Source organism: Mytilus galloprovincialis, chromosome 7, assembly GCF_965363235.1.
Source record: "Mytilus galloprovincialis chromosome 7, xbMytGall1.hap1.1, whole genome shotgun sequence".
Classification (NCBI taxonomy): domain Eukaryota; kingdom Metazoa; phylum Mollusca; class Bivalvia; order Mytilida; family Mytilidae; genus Mytilus; species Mytilus galloprovincialis.
Window position 1 is genome coordinate 82900035 of NC_134844.1, and position 23003 is coordinate 82923037.

Sequence of the window (23003 nt, forward strand, 5' to 3'; positions counted from 1 at the left end):
AACTATGTGGTATAAAGTAGCAGGCGAATATATTTATAAAAACAGAGGACATCAAGGTCCACCAAAAAGGAAAGATGAAGAAATACATCACCATGACAAAAAAGAAAACAAAAAAAACGGAAAGTAAAACAACACATGCGTTTAACATAGTGCTCTAGTCGCATCCGATGAATCACTGGCTAGAAAAGTAGTACGGAATGAAGGCTATGACCAATGGAAAATTATTCTTTGTCAATTTTTGACAATAGCATTCAATTTAGGGTAAACCACATAATGATTGCGACCAAAAAAGTTCAAAGTAATAACTTCGACTAAATCATCAGGAATCTATGGTTTAAATTATTGGTTGTTATCTCTTTTGTATTTACATAAAGTCCGAAAGAAAATGCAAGTCATAGAAAATCGTTTCAAGAGAAGCATACTCCGTTCATAGGTGGTACTGGATTGTTGGTAGATAAGAATGAATAGACCATCATACAAACGATGAAATCTTCTCTCTAAAAAATGTTCGGTCTTTGCCAAACTCCATTATTTGAAAACATCCATTATTAGAAGAGCTTGACACTATAAATTTATTACTTTGACGGTATATTTTGTAAATAGTGATCAAAAAGAAAAAACATGCTAAACAGAGGAACAAGTGAACAGTTAGCTAGACTTTCATATTTACAATATATTTGTTGCATTTTGGAGGTAGACTTTTTCAACAAATTGTCGGCATTCCCATGGGAATAAACTTTGCGCCTCTCCTTACAGACCTCTTGAGTCGGAGTTCCTGCAGACACTTGTCAAAAACAAGAATATTTAAGAAGCCAAATCATTTAATTTCAAATTCAGATATATTGATGATGATCTTTCCATTAACAATCGAAATTGTCTGATTTGGTTCAATTAATATATCTTCAAGAACTATAAATTAAAAAAAACAATGGACATGGCTTCCTCCACCTCACATTTAGACTTATTCCTCGAATGTGACATACTTGGTCATTTCAGTACCAGAATCTATGACAAACTATACAATTTTAATTTCCCCCCATGTTAGTAGCAATATACAACTTCATCTGCATATGGAATATTCATTTCCCAAATTATTCGGTATTCAATAGCTTGCTGCTACTCAGACTTTTTAAAGCGTCAAAAGTGTCTGAACAGAAAGTTGATGAACCAGGGGTATGTCAAAGAACGTCTCGTCCTTTTCTTATATAGTTCATCGGCAGAACCAAGACTTGTTGATAAATATTCCATATCAACCTTAACAATAATACTGTACACGGTGGTATTTAAGTATAAATTCTAGGTACTGACGTTGTTTATCATCTTTTATTTGTATCTGTGAATATAACTTTCATTGTTAAAGTCTATTTTTGTTGATATACATTTGACGTGGCTCGGTACTTATACATCCCGTCGTTGTGTTGTTTTGCTATTTTTTGTATTTTGTCTCTCATTTTTGCTAATGTACTTTGTCTATAAACCTTTTGGTGTTTCATATGTTGACATATTTGTTTGTTTTTATAGGATTAAGATTATAACACAACGTTGACTGCTGTCTCCCTATTGTTGATATTTTTACCTATTTTGTCTGTATCTGGTATATCATTGTTCACTCCGAGATTAATCAGAAAAAAAAAAGTAGGACGTTCCTAAGCGTTCAAGAACTCAGAAGTATCAATTATTTGATGTTAAAATACATTACAAGGATCAACTTATGGTAAGTCGAATCCAAATTTGATATATTTATTGATCATATGGACTTCTGCATTCGATGTCCGATTTCAAAGCTGTAGTTAAAACAATTATTATAAACCAAAAAAAACTAATATAATATGATCTAAATTTTTTTTCAGGAAACATTTAAACAAAAAGAGGAAATATTTGGCAAGTTAGGATACTTACCCTCAAATGTGTACGACGAATTTTATAAAGCTACTGGTATAGACATTGATGGTCGAAAAAACAAAATGAGTAAAATAGCCGCTCACATGGATCGATTCATAAGAAATATGATAAATTTTGCAAGAAATATTCCCGGATTTAGTGCGTTGTCGACAACTGATCAGATTGTTTTGTTAAAAGGTATTTTTATTTATCAAGTTATCCCCGCACAATAAACAACAATTCGTCCTACAGTTTATCTGCTTTCTTTACATGAGTTTATCTATGTAAAAGTAGTTTATTTGAAAACACAATGGTGTTTAAATGTGATATATGTTTGTTCTGCAAAATAACCGTTACATGAATAGTTGAAGGGTAAATGTGTTTTTATAAAAAAAGAAGATGTGGTATGATTGCCAATGAGACAACTCTCCAAAAGAGACCAAAATGACACAGAAATTATTAACAATTGTAGGTCAACGTTTTGTCTAGTTGAACTCGTCACATGCTATCCTTTCCGGTGACTTGAACTAAAGGGGTAGGTCCGGTAAGGGCCGATTTTGGCCTCAAATTTCAGGTTCATCTGATGGAAGATTTTGATACTTTTTAAACACTTAAATGTCTTCTTCAGTCGATTCAATTAGTTTTTGTGAAATATTTGAACTGATGTAGTCATTAAAGACGCTCAAATTCAAGCTTAAATATGACAAATCTATCAAATATGCCATAATAAGTCACTTTTCAGATGGTTTTTGTCAAAAATGAAAGTGACCGAATCCGTGTTAACTCTCAACCTTTTTATATGTCTAAAATGATGCTAGTACCCGATACATGTGCATTATATAGTCAAAAGTAGCCTACATTTCACTAACAGACGTATTCTACTTTCCAATAAATAGCTAAAAACTTACAGTTTATCAGTTTTGTAAAACTGCTATATTTTGGGGCCAAAAAGGGGTTTTACTGGACCTACTATTTTAAGAGAGAGACATCCTAAGTAGGATCATAATCAGCCCTAGATAGTTATCTTATTAGGAATCTATATCACTTACATGTCATAATCATAAATAAAAATTTCAAATGCAAAGCCAAACTTTTATTTGGCCTTTAAACCTTTTTTTATTCGAGCGTCACTGATAATCTTTTGTAGATGAAACGCGCGTCTGGCGCAAATACAAAATTTTAATTCTGGTATCTATGATGAATTTATATACAACTACTTGGTTGGTGTCACTGCTGGTGGAGTTTTTATTCCCCGATTGTATCACCAGCCCAATATTCAGCACTTCTTTGTTGACATGACTTATCATTGATATGATCATAATTATAAATGAGCCTTTTACAAAACTTTTGAAATTCTAAGGCTTTTCTACCTCAGGAATAGATTACCTAAGCTGTATTTGGAGAAACATTTAGGAATGTTTGGTCCTCACTCCTCTTCAATCTCGTACTTTATTTGGCTTTTTTACCTTTTTGTTATTCGAGCGTCACTGATGAGTTTTTTATAGAAGAAACACGCGTCTGGCACAAATACAAAATTTTAATCCTGGTGTCTATAATGAGTTTATTTCTAAGTCTGTATGATTTCAAGTCACTCAATTAGATATGTGTAAACGATTATTTTTCCTAATTAAGCAGAATTTTTTGTTGTACGAATCAGTCATCAAAATACATTTTTCTTTCTGTTAACTCTATAAGCTTACCACATACGTAACCCTTCTCAAACTTAGGGTCAAATTAAAGGTTGCAGGAAACGGATTCAAATGAGATAGAAATATTTGCTAGCTTATTCTCCTTTAAGTTTCTGGACATCAATCACTTTGTCAAACATGATCATCCATACAATTTTATGAAAGTTTTCCTTATGGTTGTTAAAAATAATGTATGTAAGAAAGTTTTGATTTGTTTTTGTCGTTTTCCGTATTGTACTGGTATTTGCATGTACCAAGTCATGAATATGACAGTTGTTATCCGTTCGTTTGATGTGTTTGCGTTTTGCCATTTGACTAGGGACTTCCCGTTTTGAATTTTCATTGGAGTTCGGTATTTTTGTTATTTTACTTTTGACTAAATTGCTTCCACTTAACATACACTCTTGGCTTAGTTTTAAAAACCTCAGTAACTTCGTTAAACCATCCTGGTTTTTCTTTAACTTGGACAGAAGTTTCTTTAAGATAAAGAAATCAAATTCTTTTTACAACCAATGAGTCGATAACACCGCTGGTCGATGTTTTGTAACTAAGGGTATCAACAACCCAGGTAGTCAGTATTCATATCATATCATTGATTTATTTTGGTCTGTAAATTTACAGTTTACTCATTTAAATTTTGAATTATTCGAGGCACTATTTTTCTTCTCAATGGCAAAGACAGTTTTAATCGTATATGATACAACTTTTCGGATTTTTCTGCTTTAAATGAACTTCTACTTCGAATTTGATTTACCGTCCAACTGTTTTGACTTAACGAGTCTGGTCTAGACGATAAGTGTGTCCGATGTACCAAATCATAAGCATGTTGTCTTTGATGAGATGATGAGAGACTTAAACGACACATTATTTATCATACCTGAGTAAAATAAATGTTAACGTTAGCAAACTAGCCGTTAATACATGTAGTACTTTAATTTCAATAAAAATTGCCTCCATGCTATATAGTCTGACCATATCTGGAATGTGAAGATGTTGATGTATATTTATTCCGAAAAATAATCAAATTATAATAGTTTTGCGTTTAAATTATCGTTGTATTATTCTAGTTGTCTTCGACCATTTACAAAGGCGCATTCAACAGAATAAAAGGGTAACGTTCCTGACATGTTTTTGTTTGTTCTTTTCAAAATCGTGACATTTTTTTCCAAATTTATGTAAATTATAACATCTTGCTTTCATATAGCTGGATTCCATGAGTATTGGTTTCTTGAATTCCATCGAAGGGTTCATCCAGAACTGAGAGTAATTGTAATTACTGATCCTTCAACCCCCGGTATATTCGGAGCTCACCAGTCGGAAATGAGTTCCTTATTAAACCACAGAAACACAGATTATATGTTTGAGTGTGCAGCAAGTTTAAGAAAGTGTAACCTTTCTGCAGAAGAGGCAACTCTTGCGAGAGGAATTGTTTTAACATTTACAGGTATGTCTTATTACAATTTAGCAATTCAAATATTAATTAAGATATTAATTTTGGTGAATAGTTATTTTACTAAATGGATAGTGGGTGATTCTTTGCAGTAAAGTTAACCAACATTTGTGCTAAATGAACATAAGCTCCTCTGTATTAACTCAAACTTTCAAATTAGATTTATAACATACATGAACGTTTATATGAAATTCAATGGTCACATGTGAAACTATAAACAGTACATGAAAAATCGAACAAATTATCACAATTTCGGACCGGGTACAAAAATTGTCCTTAATTTAACTGTATATTGAATTTTGAAACACTAAGGATTTTCCACACCAGGCATAGACTGTCGTAGCGGTATTTGGCACAACTTTTCTGATTTTGTTCAACTTCATGTTTGATTTGTACTTTCAACTATTTCGATTTGAGCGCCAATGGTAAATATTTTTAATTTTTCTTGTGTACCTGGTATTTTTGGTGATTTTATGGAGTGTAATTCCCATATACATATTTATTGTATTAAATTATTTAATGCTTTTATAAGGCCGCATATCGCGTAAATGTTCTTTAATAGTGCTCTTACTGTGCAGGTATCTATTTGTTTTACCTCGTATGTTTTAAACAATGAACGAACTAACTTAGCCTATGACATTAAAACTTACATTATGATATACAGTTCATACGCTTTGGACACATTGAATATATAAAGTGGTTCCTTTCATTTTTTATATTTAATCTGGCTAATGAATTACTGCTACTCGTTCTATGTCTGTTGTTGTTAAACAGTTAAATAATTTGTATCACGTTTCTGTTCCATAGGGCTGTTTAAATCCGAATTTATGTTGGACATTCTTGTTTATCTCTCGGTTTTACAAATGTCAGTGTTTTGATGAAGTGTGTATGTTCTTTTATTCCACCTGTGTCCGCTTTAAGCTATTACTATCACATTGTGTCCGTCGTTCAGTAACTGTCCAGAATCATTTCCTTTGAAATTACTTAACCGAATAAACAAATCTAGGCTACAATCATATTAGGAGCATCTAGATTATAAAATGTGTCCGGTGACTCAGACTACCAGCCATCATGGCCATGAAGTCTAGAATAGTACATAAGGGTGAAATGAAAGTATTATTTTTTATCTTGTAAACTGTTAAAGATAGAGACAGGACCATAAATGTTCAAAATGATTAGATTTACCTGATCTCCGTTTACACCCAAACTGTCAGGCGTATACTATGTATGATGTCACATTTGTTTAGTAAAACACTGTCACCGTCACTGAAAATATAATCATTTTCCTAATTCGGAAGCGCTGTTTTATCTACAATCTATTTTTTAGTATAAGTTGTTGTGTTTGAGCTTTTAGCAAATGTTTAGTTTTGCCACTTTATTTAGGGACTTTCCGGTTTGAATTTTTCTTGGAGTTCAGTATTTTTGTGATTTTGCTTTTTAGTTCTATTTTATTCTCTTTAATTTTTAGCTCACCTGGCCCGAAGGGCCAAGTGAGCTTTTCCCATCACTTGGCGTCCGGCGTCCGTCGTCCGTCGTCGTCGTCCGTCGTCGTTAACTTTTACAAAAATCTTCTCCTCTGAAACTACTGGGCCAAATTAATCCAAACTTGGCCACAATCATCATTGGGGTATCTAGTTTAAAAAATGTGTGGCGTGACCCGGCCAACCAACCAAGATGGCCGCCATGGCTAAAAATAGAACATAGGGGTAAAATGCAGTTTTTAGCTTATAACGCAAAAACCAAAGCATTTAGAGCAAATCTGACATCGGGTAAAATTGTTTATCAGGTCAAGATCTTTCTGCCCTCAAATTTTCAGATGAATCCGACAACCCGTTGTTGGGTTGCTGCCCCTGAATTGGTAATTTTAGGGAATTTTTGCTGTTTTTGGTTATTATCTTGAATATTATTATAGATAGAGATAAACTGTAAACAGCAATAATGTTCAGCAAAGTTATATTTACAAATAAGTCAACATGACCAAAATGGTCAGTTGACCCCTTTAGGAGTTATTGACCTTTATAGTCAATTTTTAACCATTTTTCGTAAATCTTAGAAATCTTTTACAAAAATCTTCTCCTCTGAAACTACTGTGCCAAATTAATCCAAACTTGGCCACAGTCATCTTTGGGGTATTTAGTTTAAAAAATGTGTGGCATGACCCGGCCAACCAACCAAGATGGCCGCCATGGCTAAAAATAGAACATAGGGGTAAAATGCAGTTTTTGGCTTATAACTCAAAAACCAAAGCATTTAGAGCAAATCTGACATGGGTTAAAAGTGTTTATCAGGTCAAGATCTATCTGTCCTGAAATTTTCATATGAATCGGAGAACCTGTTGTTGGGTTGCTGCCCCTGAATTGGTATTTTTAAGGAAATTTTGCTGTTTTTGGTTATTATCTTGAATATTATTATAGATAGAGATAAACTGTAAACAGCAATAATGTTCAGCAAAGTAAGATTTACAAATACGTCAATGCAAAGGAAATGGTCAGCTGACCCCTTTAGGAGTTATTGCCCTTTATAGTCAAATGTTAACCATTTTTTCGTAAATCTTAGTAATCTTTTACAAAAATCTTCTCCTCTGAAACTATTGGGCCAAATTAAACCAAACTTGGCCACAATCGTCATTGGGGTATCTTGTTTAAAAAATGTGTGGCGTGACCCGGCCAACCAACCAAGATGGCCGCCATGGCTAAAAATAGAACATAGGGGTAAAATGCAGTTTTTGGCTTATAACTCAAAAACCATAGCACTTAGAGCAAATCTGACATCGGGTAAAATTGCTAATCAGGTCAAGATCTTTCTGCCCTCAAATTTTCAGATGAATCCGACAACCCATTGTTTGGTTGCTGCCCCTGAATTGGTAATTTTAGGGAATTTTTGCTGTTTTTGGTTATTATCTTGAATATTATTATAGATAGAGATAAACTGTAAACAGCAAAAATGTTTAGCAAAGTTAGATTTACAAATAAGTCAAACATGACCAAAATAGTCAATTGACCCCTTAAGGAGTTATTGCCCTTTATAGTTAATTTTTAGCATTTTTCATAAATTTTTGTAAATTTTTAGAAAATATTTTCCACTGTAATTACTGGGCCAAGTTCATTATAGATAAAGATAATTGTAGCAACAAGAATGTTCAGTAAAGTAAGATCTACAAACAAATCACCATCACCAAAGCACAATTATGTCATGAATTTATCTGTGTCCATTGTTTAATATGCACATAGACCAAGGTGAGCGACACAGGCTCTTGAGAGCCTCTAGTTTATATTATTATTAATTAATATTATGCAGGATTATTCAGACAGCGGACGACTGATCATGTACTGATGTCAAAGTTACATCATAGTTTTTTGGGCCATTTGTTTTATTTGAGTCTTTTGTAGCCGAAACTCACGTCTGGTGTACATAAGTTAAATCCTGAAACTATGATGAGTTTTTTTTGGCATAGTAAACGAAGTTATCGTCGCTGAAAATATGTAAATTTTCTTAATTGGGAAGCATTGTTTTAACAAGAACCAGTCTTTTATGACTATTTTATTCAAAGTAACAAAATTCCTACTTGTCATCTATGATATTGTTATACCGATTAAAATTTGAAAAGTTTTTTGTATAGATTTTTTAGAACAAAGGTCGTGACGTCTCTCGTCATATACCATGTATACGTTTATAACGTTAAAAATATATAGATATGGACTTTGGCAGATTTTCTGTATCGTAAAATATTATGTTTCAGAAACTTATCTCTAATTATAATGGTATTTTAGGTTTATTATACTTAGAAGTAAATGTGTTGGTGTTCCGTTTTGTTTTCTCTATAGATGATGTGTTTCCTCAGTTGGATTTTGACCCGGATTTGTTTCAGTTAAATCGAATTATGACTATTGAACAGCGGTATAGTAATATTATTTATTAAGACATTTTGAAAGGTATCACCATAGTTTTTACACTTATTTAATTTTTTATTAGATCACGATTTGGTTTATGCAAGACATGCACTATTCATTAGTTTTGATACATAAAAATAAAATAAATGTTTCTGTATTGTAGATCAGTGCACATTACAAGAACCTGAAAAAGTGGAGAAAATACAGTTGTATTTGATTAATTGTTTACGAAATGTAGCAAAGAAAAGTTACAAGAACCCAGACGAAAGACTCTGGAAAATACTTGACAAGTTTACACTACTTCGTAGCGTTTCAAACTATTTACGTGAAATGGACAATATCAAAGCTCAGTGGCCTGTGATGAAAGACCACCCTCTTGTTTTAGAAATAATTGGCACAGAAATTGCGAATCAATCAAAATGAATCAAAAATACAATCCTCTTATTTGCTTACTGTTAACTGTGTGCCAATCAATGTTTTATATTTTTCTATCCATGACCAATTTTATAAAATAAAGATATACATTATTACCTTGTTTGAAAGAAAAAACAATTTGTTCTTATTTTAAGCTGTAACACAACTGTCCCATGTTAGAGTTAGGATTGAGCTCTCACAAACATGTTTAACACCACAACATTCTTTAAGTGCATATAGTACAGTCGTTGGTTCATGTCTGTCATATTTGTTTTTCGTAAATTGTTTTGTTATAAATTAAGCCATTAGTTTCCTTAAATGAGTTTTCTTCATATTGTTAATGGCAGGGCCTTTTATATATATAGCCGACTATACGGTATGTTATTTATTCTCGATGTTGAAGGCCGTACAGTTTCCTATAATTGCTACAGCCTCTTCATATGAAACTTTGGTGGATACTTGTCTCATTTGCATTGATACAACTTCTAATTTTGATATATATCGTCATTTAAAGCCAAATCCTACAAGATTATTTTTGTTGAGCCTGCGACTTTTGTCGCTTAAAGCTTAGGCGGTGGCGTTAGTTTACCTCTTAAAAGATAAATATTTCACAAGATAGAAGACCTGGATCCTTCATACTTCGTATTTAGATGCCTTATGTTATGCAGTTTCCGTCTTTCGTATGCCATGGACGATACAGAACGTCTTGTTAACTACAAATGGAAAAATGAATTTAAAGAACAGTGCATTGAGTGTATTCGTATCAATATGGACAATATCATTCGTTTACAGAATCGTATAAACTTTGAAAATCAAAATTCGTTTGATAAATCGTTGAGCAATTTTACATGTATGATAGAGGACATTATATCGCCTTTCTTTAAAACGATGCCTTATGTTAACAATAAGCCATATAAATCAGCTAATCATTTTGACAAACCTTGGTTCAACACACGATGCAAGGAACTTTATCGATGTTATATCGATTATCTACATGTTTTCAATCGTTCAAAATCAATTGTAATAAAATTAACGGTATCAATTTTCTTGCACCAGATGCGCATTTCGACAATACATGTCTCTTCAGTGATGCTCGTGGCCAAAATATTTGAAATCCAAAGCTTATATAAAAGATGAAGAGCTATAATCCAAAAGGTCCAAAAAGTAGAAACCATACAAACTTAACTTGTGCAAAGAGGGAATATTAAGTTAGGGAACGTCGACTTAAGCGAGAATACCAACGTATAGAGGGAAATGCAATGGACTTTTTTAACGACCGCAAACATTGAAAATGTTTTGGTCGTATATTGGTATTACGTTGGCGTCGTCGTCTGCATCGTCATCGTCGTTGGCGTCGACGTCCGAAGACTTTTGGTTTTCGCACTATAATTCTAGTATAATAAGTAAATAGAAATCTATGAAATTTTAACATAAGGTTTATGACCACAAAAGAAAGGTTGGGATCGATTTTGGAGTTGAGGTCCCAACAGTTTAGGAATAAGGAACAAAAAGGGGCCAACATAAGCATTTTTTCTTAGTTTTCGCACCATAACTTTAGTATAAGTAAATAGAAATCTATGAAATTTTAACACAAAATTTATGACCATAAAAGGAAGTTTGGGATTGATTTTGGGAGTTGTGGCCCAAAGGGTCCAAAATTAAACTTTGTTTGATTTCATCAAAAAATGAATAATTGGGGTTCTTTGCTATGCCAAATCTAACTGTGTATGTAGATTCTTAATTTTTGGTCCCGTTTTCAAATTGGTCAACATTAAGGTCCAAAGGGTTCAAAATTAAACTAAGTTTGATTAACAAAAATTGAATCCTTGGGGTTCTTTGATATGCTGAATTTAAAAATGTACTTAGATTTTTGTTTATTGGCTCAGTTTTCAAGTTGGTCCAAATCGGGGTCCAAAATTAAACTTTGTTAGATTTTATCAAAAATTTAATAATTGGGGTTCTTTGATATGCCAAATCTAACTGTGTATGTAGATTCTCAATTTTTGGTCCCCTTTTCAAATTGGTCTACATTAAAGTCCAAAGGGTCCAAAATTAAACTATGTTGATTTTAACACAAATTGAAATCTTGGGCTTTTTTGGTATACTGAATCTAAACATGTACTTAGATTTTTATACGACCGCAAAAATTTTATTTTTTTGGTCGTATATTGCTATCACGTTGGCGTCGTCGTCGTCGTCCTGCGTCGTCTTGCGTCGTCGTCGTCGTCCGAATACTTTTAGTTTTCGCACTCTAACTTTAGTAAAAGTAAATAGAAATCAATGAAATTTTAACACAAGGTTTATGACCACAAAAGGAAGGTTGGGATTGATTTTGGGAGTTTTGGTCCCATCATTTTAGGAATTAGGGGTCAAAAAGGGCCCAAATAAGCATTTTCTTGGTTTTCGCACTATAACTTTAGTTTAAGTGAATAGAAATCTATGAAATTTTGACACAAGGTTTATGACCACAAAAGGACGGTTGGGATTGATTTTGGGAGTTTTGGTTCCAACAGTTTAGGAATTAAGGGCCAAAAAAGGGTCCAAATAAGCATTATTCTTGGTTTTCGCACAATAACATAGAAATCAATGAAATTTAAACACAAGGTTTATGACCACAAAAGGAAGGTTGGGATTGATTTTTGGAGTTGAGGTCACAACAGTTTATGAATTAGGGGCCAAAAAGGGGCCCAAATAAGCATTATTTTTGGTTTTTGCACCATAACTGTAGTATAAGTAAATAGAAATCTATGAAATTTAAACACTAGGTTTATGACCATAAAAGGAAGTTTGGGTTTGATTTTGGGAGTTTTGGTCCCAACATTTTAGGAATAAGTGGCCCAAAGGGTCCAAAATTGAACTTTGTGTGATTTCATCAAAAATTGAATAATTGGGGTTCTTTGATATGCCGAATCTAACTATGTATGTAGATTCTTAATTTTTGGTCCCGTTTTCAAATTGGTCTACATTAAGGTCCAAAGGGTCCAAAATTAAACTTAGTTGGATTTTAACAAAAATTGAATCCTTGGGGTTCTTTGATATGCTGAATTTAAAAATGTACTTAAATTTTTAATTATTGGCCTAGTTTTCAAGTTGGTCCAAATTGGGGTCCAAAATAAAACTTTGTTTGATTTCATCAAAAATTGAATAAATGGGTTCTTTGATATGCCAAATCTAACTATGTATGTAGATTCTTAATTTTTGGTCCAGTTTTCAAATTGGTCTACATTAAGGTCCAAAGGGTCCAAAATTAAACTAAGTTTGATTTTAACAGAAATTAAATTCTTGAGCTTATTTGATATGCTTTATCTAAACATGTACTTTGATTTTTGATTATGGGCCCAGTTTTCAAGTTGGTCCAAATCGTCCAAATCAGGATTCCATATCAAGTATTGTGCAATAGCAAGAAATTTTCAATTGCACAGTATTGCACAATAGCAAGAAATATCTAATTGCACAATATTGTGCAATAGCAATTAATTTTCAATTGGAGTTATCTTTCTTTGTATAGAATAGTAGTTGATAATATATGTTGGAAATTTGCCAGACATGACTATGATGTCATTTTCTATTTTTATTTGCCAATAACTTTATGTAAATAATTTCATTAGAAATTTGCCAATATAAAATGTTGCTGATGAAGCTTTTTTTCCTTATCTTATCTAAAATGTTTTTAGATAATGTATGTTGGACATTTGCCAGACATGACTATTTACATTTTGGATATTGAACCATAATAGTTTAATATTAAATTTAAAAACTTTAAATTCTAATTTTCATTTCTTAAACCAAATTCATAATGTGACATAAACCTATGTTGTGTCAACTATTTAACACAATCCACATTTATAGCTGTATCAAACTTAAAAGTTGTGTCCATACTTGTTCTCATTTCAGATTTCATCAATAAAAAGAAAATTTCTTCAAACATTTTTTTGACAGGATTAATATTCAACAGCATAGTGAATTGCTCAAAGGCAAAAAAAATTTTAAGTTCATTAGACCACATTCATTCTGTGTCAGAAACCTATGCTGTGTCAACTATTTAATTTTAGATTTAAATAAGTTTAAAGAAGAAATCTTTAATTGATTTGTAAAATCTTGACATTTGTTTTGTGTAAAAAACCCATATAATGTCAAAAATTTGATCACAATCCAAATTCAGAGCTGTATCACGCTTAAATGTTTTGTCCATACCTGCCCCAACTGTTCAGGGATCGACCTCTGCGGTCGTATAAAGCTACGCCCTGCGGAGCACCTGGTTTTATTTTGGGGCCAGTTTTCAAGTTGGTCCAAATCAGGATCCAAAATTATTATATTAAAGATTGTGCAATAGCAAGAAATTTTCAATTGCACAGTATTCAGCGAAAGCAAGAAATCTTTAATTGCACAGTATTGTGCAATAGCAAGAAATTTTCAATTGCACAGTATTGTGCAATAGCAAGAAATCTTCAATTTCACCGTATTGTGCAATAGCAAGTATTTTCAATTGCACAGTATTGCGCAATAGCAAGAAATATCTAATTGCACAATATTGTGCAATAGCAAGAAATTTTCAAATGGAGTTATCTTTCTTTGTCCAGAATGTAGTTGAATCAACTTAAATCATTGTTTTAAAGAATATACAATGTATATTCACTTTTACTACCAACTGATAGATTAAAACAATCTTTACCATTCAGTGATAAAAAACACTTTTTTACATTTTAATATTTTATGATGTATTTAAATGAGTATTTATTGTTGCAAACTCCATTAGAAATTTTAATTGAGATCAGTTTTGGAATAAGGGAAAGGGGAATGTGAAAAAAAACAATTGGAGCGGGGGGTTCAATTTTTTCATTTCAGATTTCATAAATAAAAAGAAAATTTCTTCAAACATTTTTTTGACAGGATCAATATTCAACAGCATAGTGAATTGCTCAAAGGCAAAAAAAAATTTTTTAAGTTCATTAGACCACATTCATTCTGTGTCAGAAACTTATGCTGTGTCAACTATTTATTTCAATTTTATTAATGAAAAGATATTATTTAAACCTTTGTGTAAGAATGTCAAAGTTCTATAAATGTGTACAATTATTGCCAGAACTTTATGAAACTTATATCATAGGATATTCATGTTTATGTCAGCAATGTCTTTGACAAAAGTTAAGGAATTAAGAGCTCATCAAATATTTGTAAAGAATTATGACCCTTAGAATATAATTATAAAGGAAATCGGATTGCATTTGCTCTGATAAGCCTTCATTTCTTTAAGATATTTTATCTTTAAAAGTTTTAAGGAACAAAAAAAAAGTTTTTTTTTTTTTTATTTAGAAATACATCGGTTGAGAGTTGCACAATAGTATATGGTGAAGTTTTAAAATTCTGATTTGGGGTTATATAAAAGTACTAACCATACAAAAGAAATCCGCAAAAAATCAGTCGGATGAAGAAATGAAATAAAAGATGCATTTCACAACTTTCGTATGTAACGCAGTTCAGGAGCAGAAGCGAATATAAAAATAGGACAGGATAACGAAAAGGAGAACAATCTATCACTATACCCCATCCACTGCAAAATGAAAGCAGGGGTTATGCTAAAGTTAAAAAGAACACTTTAACGTTAAAAATTGATTTTACACCAGTCCTCATCGATTTGTCAATTACATTTCAATTGTATCTCCTGAATTTGCATGTAATAAATGCCACTGGACTTTGAACCAGCAAAACATTTTTTTTTTACCAAAAGTAAATAAAACTAAAGGTAATCTGGGAAAGGCATGTAAATATAGCAAAAGATAAAGTGAAGTTAATCAAGCTGTTTCAACTCAGAAAGCCTGTTTATATTATTGATACAAACAAAATCTAGATTTATAGCTCTTAATACGATAAAAACGATAAAAACGAACAAATTGCAAGAATCGATTAACAAATGAATTGGTTCTGATGTAATAGTGATGGTGACTCTTAAATTAAGTTAATTTTGTTTCAACATATATGCAATTTCTATTATAACGGTTATCATAATTTTTATTAATTTAATTCGACATAACGTACATCATAAGCTGGTTCTCGGCTGACTGCTACACTTTGTTACAGAGAAGCGTAATACAAGCGGATTCCAGTTAACGTACATCACCAACTTCAGAGCAGGACCATCACGGTTTTTTTGCCCATATAATACACTCATGGGACCATAATTTGTTCATTTTTCTTGGAAAACTTTGTTCGTGTGTTTGATCGCTACCAAAATTTGATTTAAATATTTACAAATAGGAAATGTACGATGATAGTGTTATGGTACAAAGAAGCCAGCAAAGGTTAGTAGGAATTACCAACAAGCTGATTTGGCCTTTCAATTGTTTCGTTTCCCTGTCATTGGCGAGTTCTAAATGTATGTTGACTAATTTGCGTCACTTTATCGTAGTTAATCTCTGAAGAGTTTGTATGGGCTGTATTATTATAAGTAACTATTATGAACTGTTTTATGCATTTTGACCTTCAATGTTTGTGTTTTTTGGAAATAAAGTGAAGTTACAAGCTATAACATACATTAAATTGGCAAGTATCCGTGCAGCAGCAGTATTAAGAAGAAGATATGTTTCAGAAAAGGAAACATTTGCCGTGTAAACTGCTGGTTCCAAGTCCCAATAAAGAAGAAGGGAAGTCATTTTTTTCTTCTAATTGGCGCAATCGTATGTCTTATTTTTGGTGCAAATGATACCATGTAATTTTAAATCATGTGGCGCAAATGTAGCATTGGGGTAAAAAGTTGTGGCGCAAAAGGATCATTTTTGGCGCAAACGGATCTTTCCTGATTTATTATGTTTATGAAGTTAAGGTCCATTCAATTTGAAATTTAGTTCAAATTGTTCCCTATGATATGATTTTTCTAATTTTTATACGACAGCAAAAATTGAAAATTTTTTGGTCGTATATTGGTATCACGTTGGCGTCGTCGTCTGCGTCGTCGTCGTCGTCGGTGTCCGAATACTTTTAGTTTTCGCACTCTAACTTTAGTAAAAGTGAATAGAAATCTATGAAATTTTAACACAAGGTGTATGACTACAAAAGGAAGGTTGGGATTGATTTTGGGAGTTTTAGTCCCAACATTTTAGGAAAAAGGGGCCAAAAAGGGCCCAAATAAGCATTTTCTTGGTTTTCGCACTATAACTTTAGTTTAAGTAACTAGAAATCTATGAAATTTTGACACAAGGTTTATGACCACAAAAGGAAGGTTGGGATTGATTTTGGGAGTTTTGGTTCAAACAGTTTAGGAATTAGGGGCCAAAAAAGGGCCCAAATAAGCATTATTCTTGGTTTTCGCACAATAACCTTAGTATAAGTAAATAGAAATCAATGAAATTTTAACACAAGGTTTATGACCACAAAAGGAAGGTTGGGATTGATTTTGGGAGTTAAGGTTCCAACAGTTTAGGAATTAGGGGCCAAAAAGGGGCCCAAATAAGCATTATTCTTGATTTTAACACCATAACTTTAGTTTAAGTAATTAGAAATCTATGAAATTTAAACACAAGGTTTATGACCATAAAAGGAAGGTTGGGTTTGATTTTGGGAGTTTTAGTCCAAACAGTTTAGGAATAAGGGGCCCAAAGGGTCCAAAATTGAACTTTGTTTGATTTCATCAAAAATTGAATAATTGGGGTTCTTTGATATGCCGAATCTAACTGTTTATAGATTCTTAATTTTTGGTCCGGTTTTCAAATTGGTCAACATTAAGGTCCAAAGAGTCCAAAATTAAACTGAGTTTGATTTTAACAAAAATTGAATCCTTGGGGTTCTTTGATATGCTGAATCTAAAAATGTACTTAGAATTATTATTATTGGCCCAGTTTTCAAGTTGGTCCAAATCGGGGTCCAAAATTAAACTTTGTTTGATTTCATCAAAAATTGAATAATTGGGGTTCTTTGATATGCCAAATCTAACTGTGTATGTAGATTCTTAATTTTTGGTCCCGTTTTCAAATTGGTCTGCATTAATGTCCAAAGGGTCCAAAATTAAACTAAGTTTGATTTTAACAAAAATTGAATTCTTGGCCTTTTTTGATATGCTGAATCTAAACATGTACTAAGATTTTTGATTATGGGCCCAGTTTTCAAGTTGGTTCAAATCAGGATCCAAAATTATTATATTAAGTATTGTGCAATAGCAAGAAATTTTCAATTACACAGTATTCAGCAATAGCAAGAAATCTTCAATTGCACAGTATTGTGCAATAGCAAGAAATTTTCAATTGCACAGTTTTGCGCAATAGCAAGAAATCTTCAATTGCACAGTATTGTGCAATAGCAAATACTTTCAATTGCACAGTATTGTGCAATAGCAAGAAATATCTAATTGCACAATATTGTGCAATAGCAAGAAAATTTCAATTGGAGTTATCTTTCTTTGTCCAGAATAGTAGTTGAATCAACTTAAATCATTGTTTTATACAATATACAATGTATATTCACTTTTACTACCAACTGATAAATTAAAACAATCTTTACCATTCAGTGATAACAAGCACTTTATTTTACATTTTAATATTTTATGATGTATTTAAATGAGTATTTATTGTTGCAAACTCCATTAGAAATGTGAATTGAGATCAGTTTTGGAAAAAGGGAAAAGGGGATGTGAAAAAAAAATGGGGGGGGGGGGGTGTTAAATTTTTCTCATTTCAGATTTCATAAATAAAAAGAAAATTTCTTCACACATTTTTTTGAGAGGATTAATATTCAACAGCATACAGCATAGTGAATTGCTCAAAGGCAAAAAAAAATATTTTAAGTTCGTTTAACCACGTTCATTCTGTGTCAGAAACCTATGCTGTGTCAACTATTTAATCACAATCCAAATTTAGAGCTGAATCCAGCTTGAATGTTGTGTCCATACTTGCCCAAACCGTTCAGGGTTCAACCTCTGCAGTCGTATAAAGCTGCGCCCTGCGGAGCATCTGGTTGTATCTAAATTAGAGTTTATGGTCCATTGAACATAAAAATGATAGTTATGGTGGGGAATCCTTGTAATAGGGACACATTCTTGTTTGTACAATGTTCATTAAGCTCTGAATATCAGAGAATGTACTTCACAATCCTATTAACATGATTAATCATGTTAATTTCTCATCTTTTATTTTCAATTCTGTTACTTTTTTTCAGAGATGTTGTTTTTATGAAAAATAACTTTGATAGAAGTTAAAAAAAGATGTATTAGAACAATATAACTGGTAGACAACACAAACAAAAATAAAATGATATGACTGGAAAATCATCGCAATGAATACTGATATTGATAACAAGACAGGACCATATGTTAATACCCATGTTAAAGTTGGAACAAAACTTGCACTACAAGATGTAGCTGTAAAGGCACAATCAGAAATTAACCATGGTGTAGATCATACTGCAACAGGTTCAACACACACATTTAAGACAGAATATGGAGAGATGGAGGTATTGTTTGAGTACTCTGATGGAACGTTAGTGTTCAATAAAGATGCACGTCACGAAGGCTCGACAGATAAAGATTCTCTTCTGGCATTGAACTCAACAGCAACTCCTGCGGCAACAAGATGTGAACAAGTTCAACATATTTAATCTGTACCAAAACCAATACGAAGAGTTGCCAGTTCAGGTACCTGTTAACAAAGTCAATTGATTCATTCTGTACCAAAACCAATACAAAGAGTTTCGAGTTCAGGTACCTGTTAACAAAGTCAATTGATTCAATCTGTACCAAAACCAATACAAAGAGTTTCGAGTTCAGGTACCTGTTAACAAAGTCAATTGATTCATTCTGTACCAAAACCAATACAAAGAGTTTCGAGTTCAGGTACCTGTTAACAAAGTCAATTGATTCATTCTGTACCAAAACCAATACAAAGAGTTGCGAGTTCAGGTACCTGTTAACAAAGTCAATTGATTCAATCTGTACCAAAACCAATACAAAGAGTTGCGAGTTCAAGTACCTGTTAACAAAGTCAATTGATTCATTCTGTACCAAAACCAATACAAAGAGTTGCGAGTTCAGGTACCTGTTAACAAAGTCAATTGATTCACTCTGTACCAAAACCAATACAAAGAGTTTCGAGTTCAGGTACCTGTAAACAAAGTCAATTGATTCAATCTGTACCAAAACCAATACAAAGAGTTGCGAGTTCAAGTACCTGTTAACAAAGTCAATTGATTCATTCTGTACCAAAACCAATACAAAGAGTTGCGAGTTCAGGTACCTGTTAACAAAGTCAATTGATTCACTCTGTACCAAAACAAATACAAAGAGTTGCGAGTTCAAGTATCTGCAAACAAGGTCAATTGATTCAATCTGTACCAAAACCAATACAAAGAGTTGCCAGTTCAGGTACCTGTTAATAAAGTCAATTGATTCAATCTGTACCAAAACCAATACAAAGAGTTGCGAGTTCAGGTACCTGTTAAGAAAGTCAATTGATTCAATCTGTACCAAAACCAATACAAAGAGTTGCGAGTTCAGGTACCTGTTAACAAAGTCAATTGATTCACTCTGTACCAAAACAAATACAAAGAGTTGCGAGTTCAGGTACCTGTTAACAAAGTCAATTGATTCACTCTGTACCAAAACAAATACAAAGAGTTGCGAGTTCAAGTATCTGCAAACAAGGTCAATTGATTCAATCTGTACCAAAACCAATACAAAGAGTTGCCAGTTCAGGTACCTGTTAATAAAGTCAATTGATTCAATCTGTACCAAAACCAATACAAAGAGTTGTGAGTTCAAGTATCTGTAAACAAGGTCAATTGATTCAATCTGTACCAAAACCAATACAAAGAGTTGCGAGTTCAAGTATCTGTAAACAAGGTCAATTGATTCAATTTGTACCAAAACCAATACAAAGAGTTGCCAGTTCAAGTATCTGCAAACAAGGTCAATTGATTCAATCTGTACCAAAACCAATACAAAGAGTTGCCAGTTCAGGTACCTGTTAATAAAGTCAATTGATTCAATCTGTACCAAAACCAATACAAAGAGTTGCGAGTTCAGGTACCTGTTAAGAAAGTCAATTGATTCAATCTGTACCAAAACCAATACAAAGAGTTGCGAGTTCAGGTACCTGTTAACAAAGTCAATTGATTCACTCTGTACCAAAACAAATACAAAGAGTTGCGAGTTCAGGTACCTGTTAACAAAGTCAATTGATTCACTCTGTACCAAAACAAATACAAAGAGTTGCGAGTTCAAGTATCTGCAAACAAGGTCAATTGATTCAATCTGTACCAAAACCAATACAAAGAGTTGCCAGTTCAGGTACCTGTTAATAAAGTCAATTGATTCAATCTGTACCAAAACCAATACAAAGAGTTGTGAGTTCAAGTATCTGTAAACAAGGTCAATTGATTCAATCTGTACCAAAACCAATACAAAGAGTTGCGAGTTCAAGTATCTGTAAACAAGGTCAATTGATTCAATTTGTACCAAAACCAATACAAAGAGTTGCCAGTTCAAGTATCTGTAAACAAGGTCAATTGATTCAATCTGTACCAAAACCAATACAAAGAGTTGCGAGTTCAAGGATCTGTGAACAAGGTCAATTGATTCAATCTGTACCAAACCAATACAAAGAGTTGCGAGTTCAAGTATCTGTTAACAAGGTCAATTGATTCAATCTGTACCAAAACCAATACAAAGAGTTGCCAGTTCAAGTATCTGTAAACAAGGTCAATTGATTCAATCTGTACCAAAACCAATACAAAGAGTTGCCAGTTCAGGTATCTGTGAAATAGGTCAATTAATTCAATCTCTACCAAAACCAATGAAAAGAGTTGCCAGTTCAGGTACCTGTGAACAAGGTCAATTGATTCAATCTGTACCAAAACCAATACAAAGAGTTGCGAGTTCAGGTACCTGTTAACAAAGTCAATTGATTCACTCTGTACCAAAACCAATACAAAGAATTGCGAGTTCAAGTATCTGCAAACAAGGTCAATTGATTCAATCTGTACCAAAACCAATACAAAGAGTTGCCAGTTCAAGTATCTGTAAACAAGGTCAATGGATTCAATCTGTACCAAAACCAATACAAAGAGTTGCCAGTTCAAGTATCTGTAAACAAGGTCAATTGATTCAATCTGTACCAAAACCAATACAAAGAGTTGCGAGTTCAAGTATCTGTAAACAAGGTCAATTGATTCAATCTGTACCAAAACCAATACAAAGAGTTGCGAGTTCAAGTATCTGTAAACAAGGTCAATTGATTCAATCTGTACCAAAACCAATACAAAGAGTTGCCAGTTCAAGTATCTGTACACAAGGTCAATTGATTCAATCTGTACCAAAACCAATACAAAGAGTTGCGAGTTCAAGTATCTGTGAACAAGGTCAATTGATTCAATCTGTACCAAAACCAATACAAAGAGTCGCGAGTTCAAGTATCTGTAAACAAGGTCAATTGATTCAATCTGTACCAAAACCAATACAAAGAGTTGCGAGTTCAAGTATCTGTAAATAAGGTCAATTGATTTATTCTGTACCAAAACCAATGAAAAGAGTTGCCAGTTCAGGTACCTGTGAACAAGGTCAATTGATTCATTCTGTACCAAAACAAATACAAAGAGTTGCCAATTCATGTATAGAAGTAATTCTAGTTCCCTCAGTCAATTTCAACGAGAGGCCCCAGGAAACAATCTCGTTCAAACTGCTTGATGTTCCTTTAGTACAAGTACTGAGTTCAAGAATGAAATGTGATCTTTCGACCAAACCGCGTAATATTGTAGAAAAGGTTTCACATTTTCCTGAGAATGAGAAACACATCTCCACACCAGGATTTAGTGGTACCAACGAAATAACAACACTGGTTCCCTATGTCAAATTTCCGAACACTTTAAAAAAGAGGGACGAAAGATACCAAAGGGACAGTCAAACTCATAAATCTAAAACAAACTGACAACGCCATGGCTAAAAATGAAAAAGACAAACAATAGTACATATGACACAACATAGAAAACTAAAGAATAAACAAGTTACCTATTAGCATGCCTTCTTTCACTGCAACAACAAAACAGCCATTATAAGCTACTATTAACGCTAGAAAATCTACTGCAAGGTCTACACTTGATCCACACACGACACAACATAATGCAGCTTTAGGGTCAAAGGATTTAACATTGTAAAAGATCTTACCAAGCTTTGTTTCACCCTCTGCTACATCTTAGAATGTCTCACCCTCCGCTACATCTCAGAATGTCTCACCCTCCGCTACATCTCAGAATGTCTCACCCGCCACTATATCTCAGAATGTCTCACCCTCCGCTACATCTCAGAATATCTCACCCTCCGCTACATCTCAGAAAGTCTCACCCGCCACTATATCTCAGAATGTATTTAACAAATTAGTTCAAGGCAATATAACACAGAACCTTTCTTCCAAATTGTTACCGTTAAATGGGAAACCTACCGGTACTAAATATATAATAGTCAGACGTAAAAAAAAACTCATAGTACTACAGAAAGTAACAATGTGATTGAAAATCAGGATACTGGTTGTAAGTTGACATTGGAGCCCCAGAGTGCAGGTCATGTGGTGGATCAACAAAGTAAACGTTTAAAAGAATCATTCATAACATTGGAATCCTGTAGAAAAAAAATATGATCATTTAACAGCTGATCAATATGTAAATGTAGATCAACCCTTAAAAATAGAAAATGTAACTGCAACTGAA

The 23003-nt window shown here is 33.0% G+C and overlaps 1 protein-coding gene across 2 annotated transcripts in view; it reads left to right on the plus strand.

The window, feature by feature from the left end:
* LOC143083818 (retinoic acid receptor alpha-like) overlaps positions 1 to 23003 on the plus strand; it is a 54100-nt gene that overhangs the window by 6021 nt on the left and 25076 nt on the right. The window contains exons 5-7 of one of the 2 annotated variants that reach the window (XM_076260193.1): positions 1851 to 2079; positions 4774 to 5013; positions 9073 to 9436. In XM_076260193.1, the coding sequence (XP_076116308.1) occupies positions 1851 to 2079; positions 4774 to 5013; positions 9073 to 9332 (729 nt within the window). In that variant the 3' untranslated portion in view covers positions 9333 to 9436. Of the gene's footprint in view, positions 1 to 1850; positions 2080 to 4773; positions 5014 to 9072; positions 9437 to 23003 lie in introns of those variants that run through there. The other variant, XM_076260192.1, reaches the window with a different exon arrangement.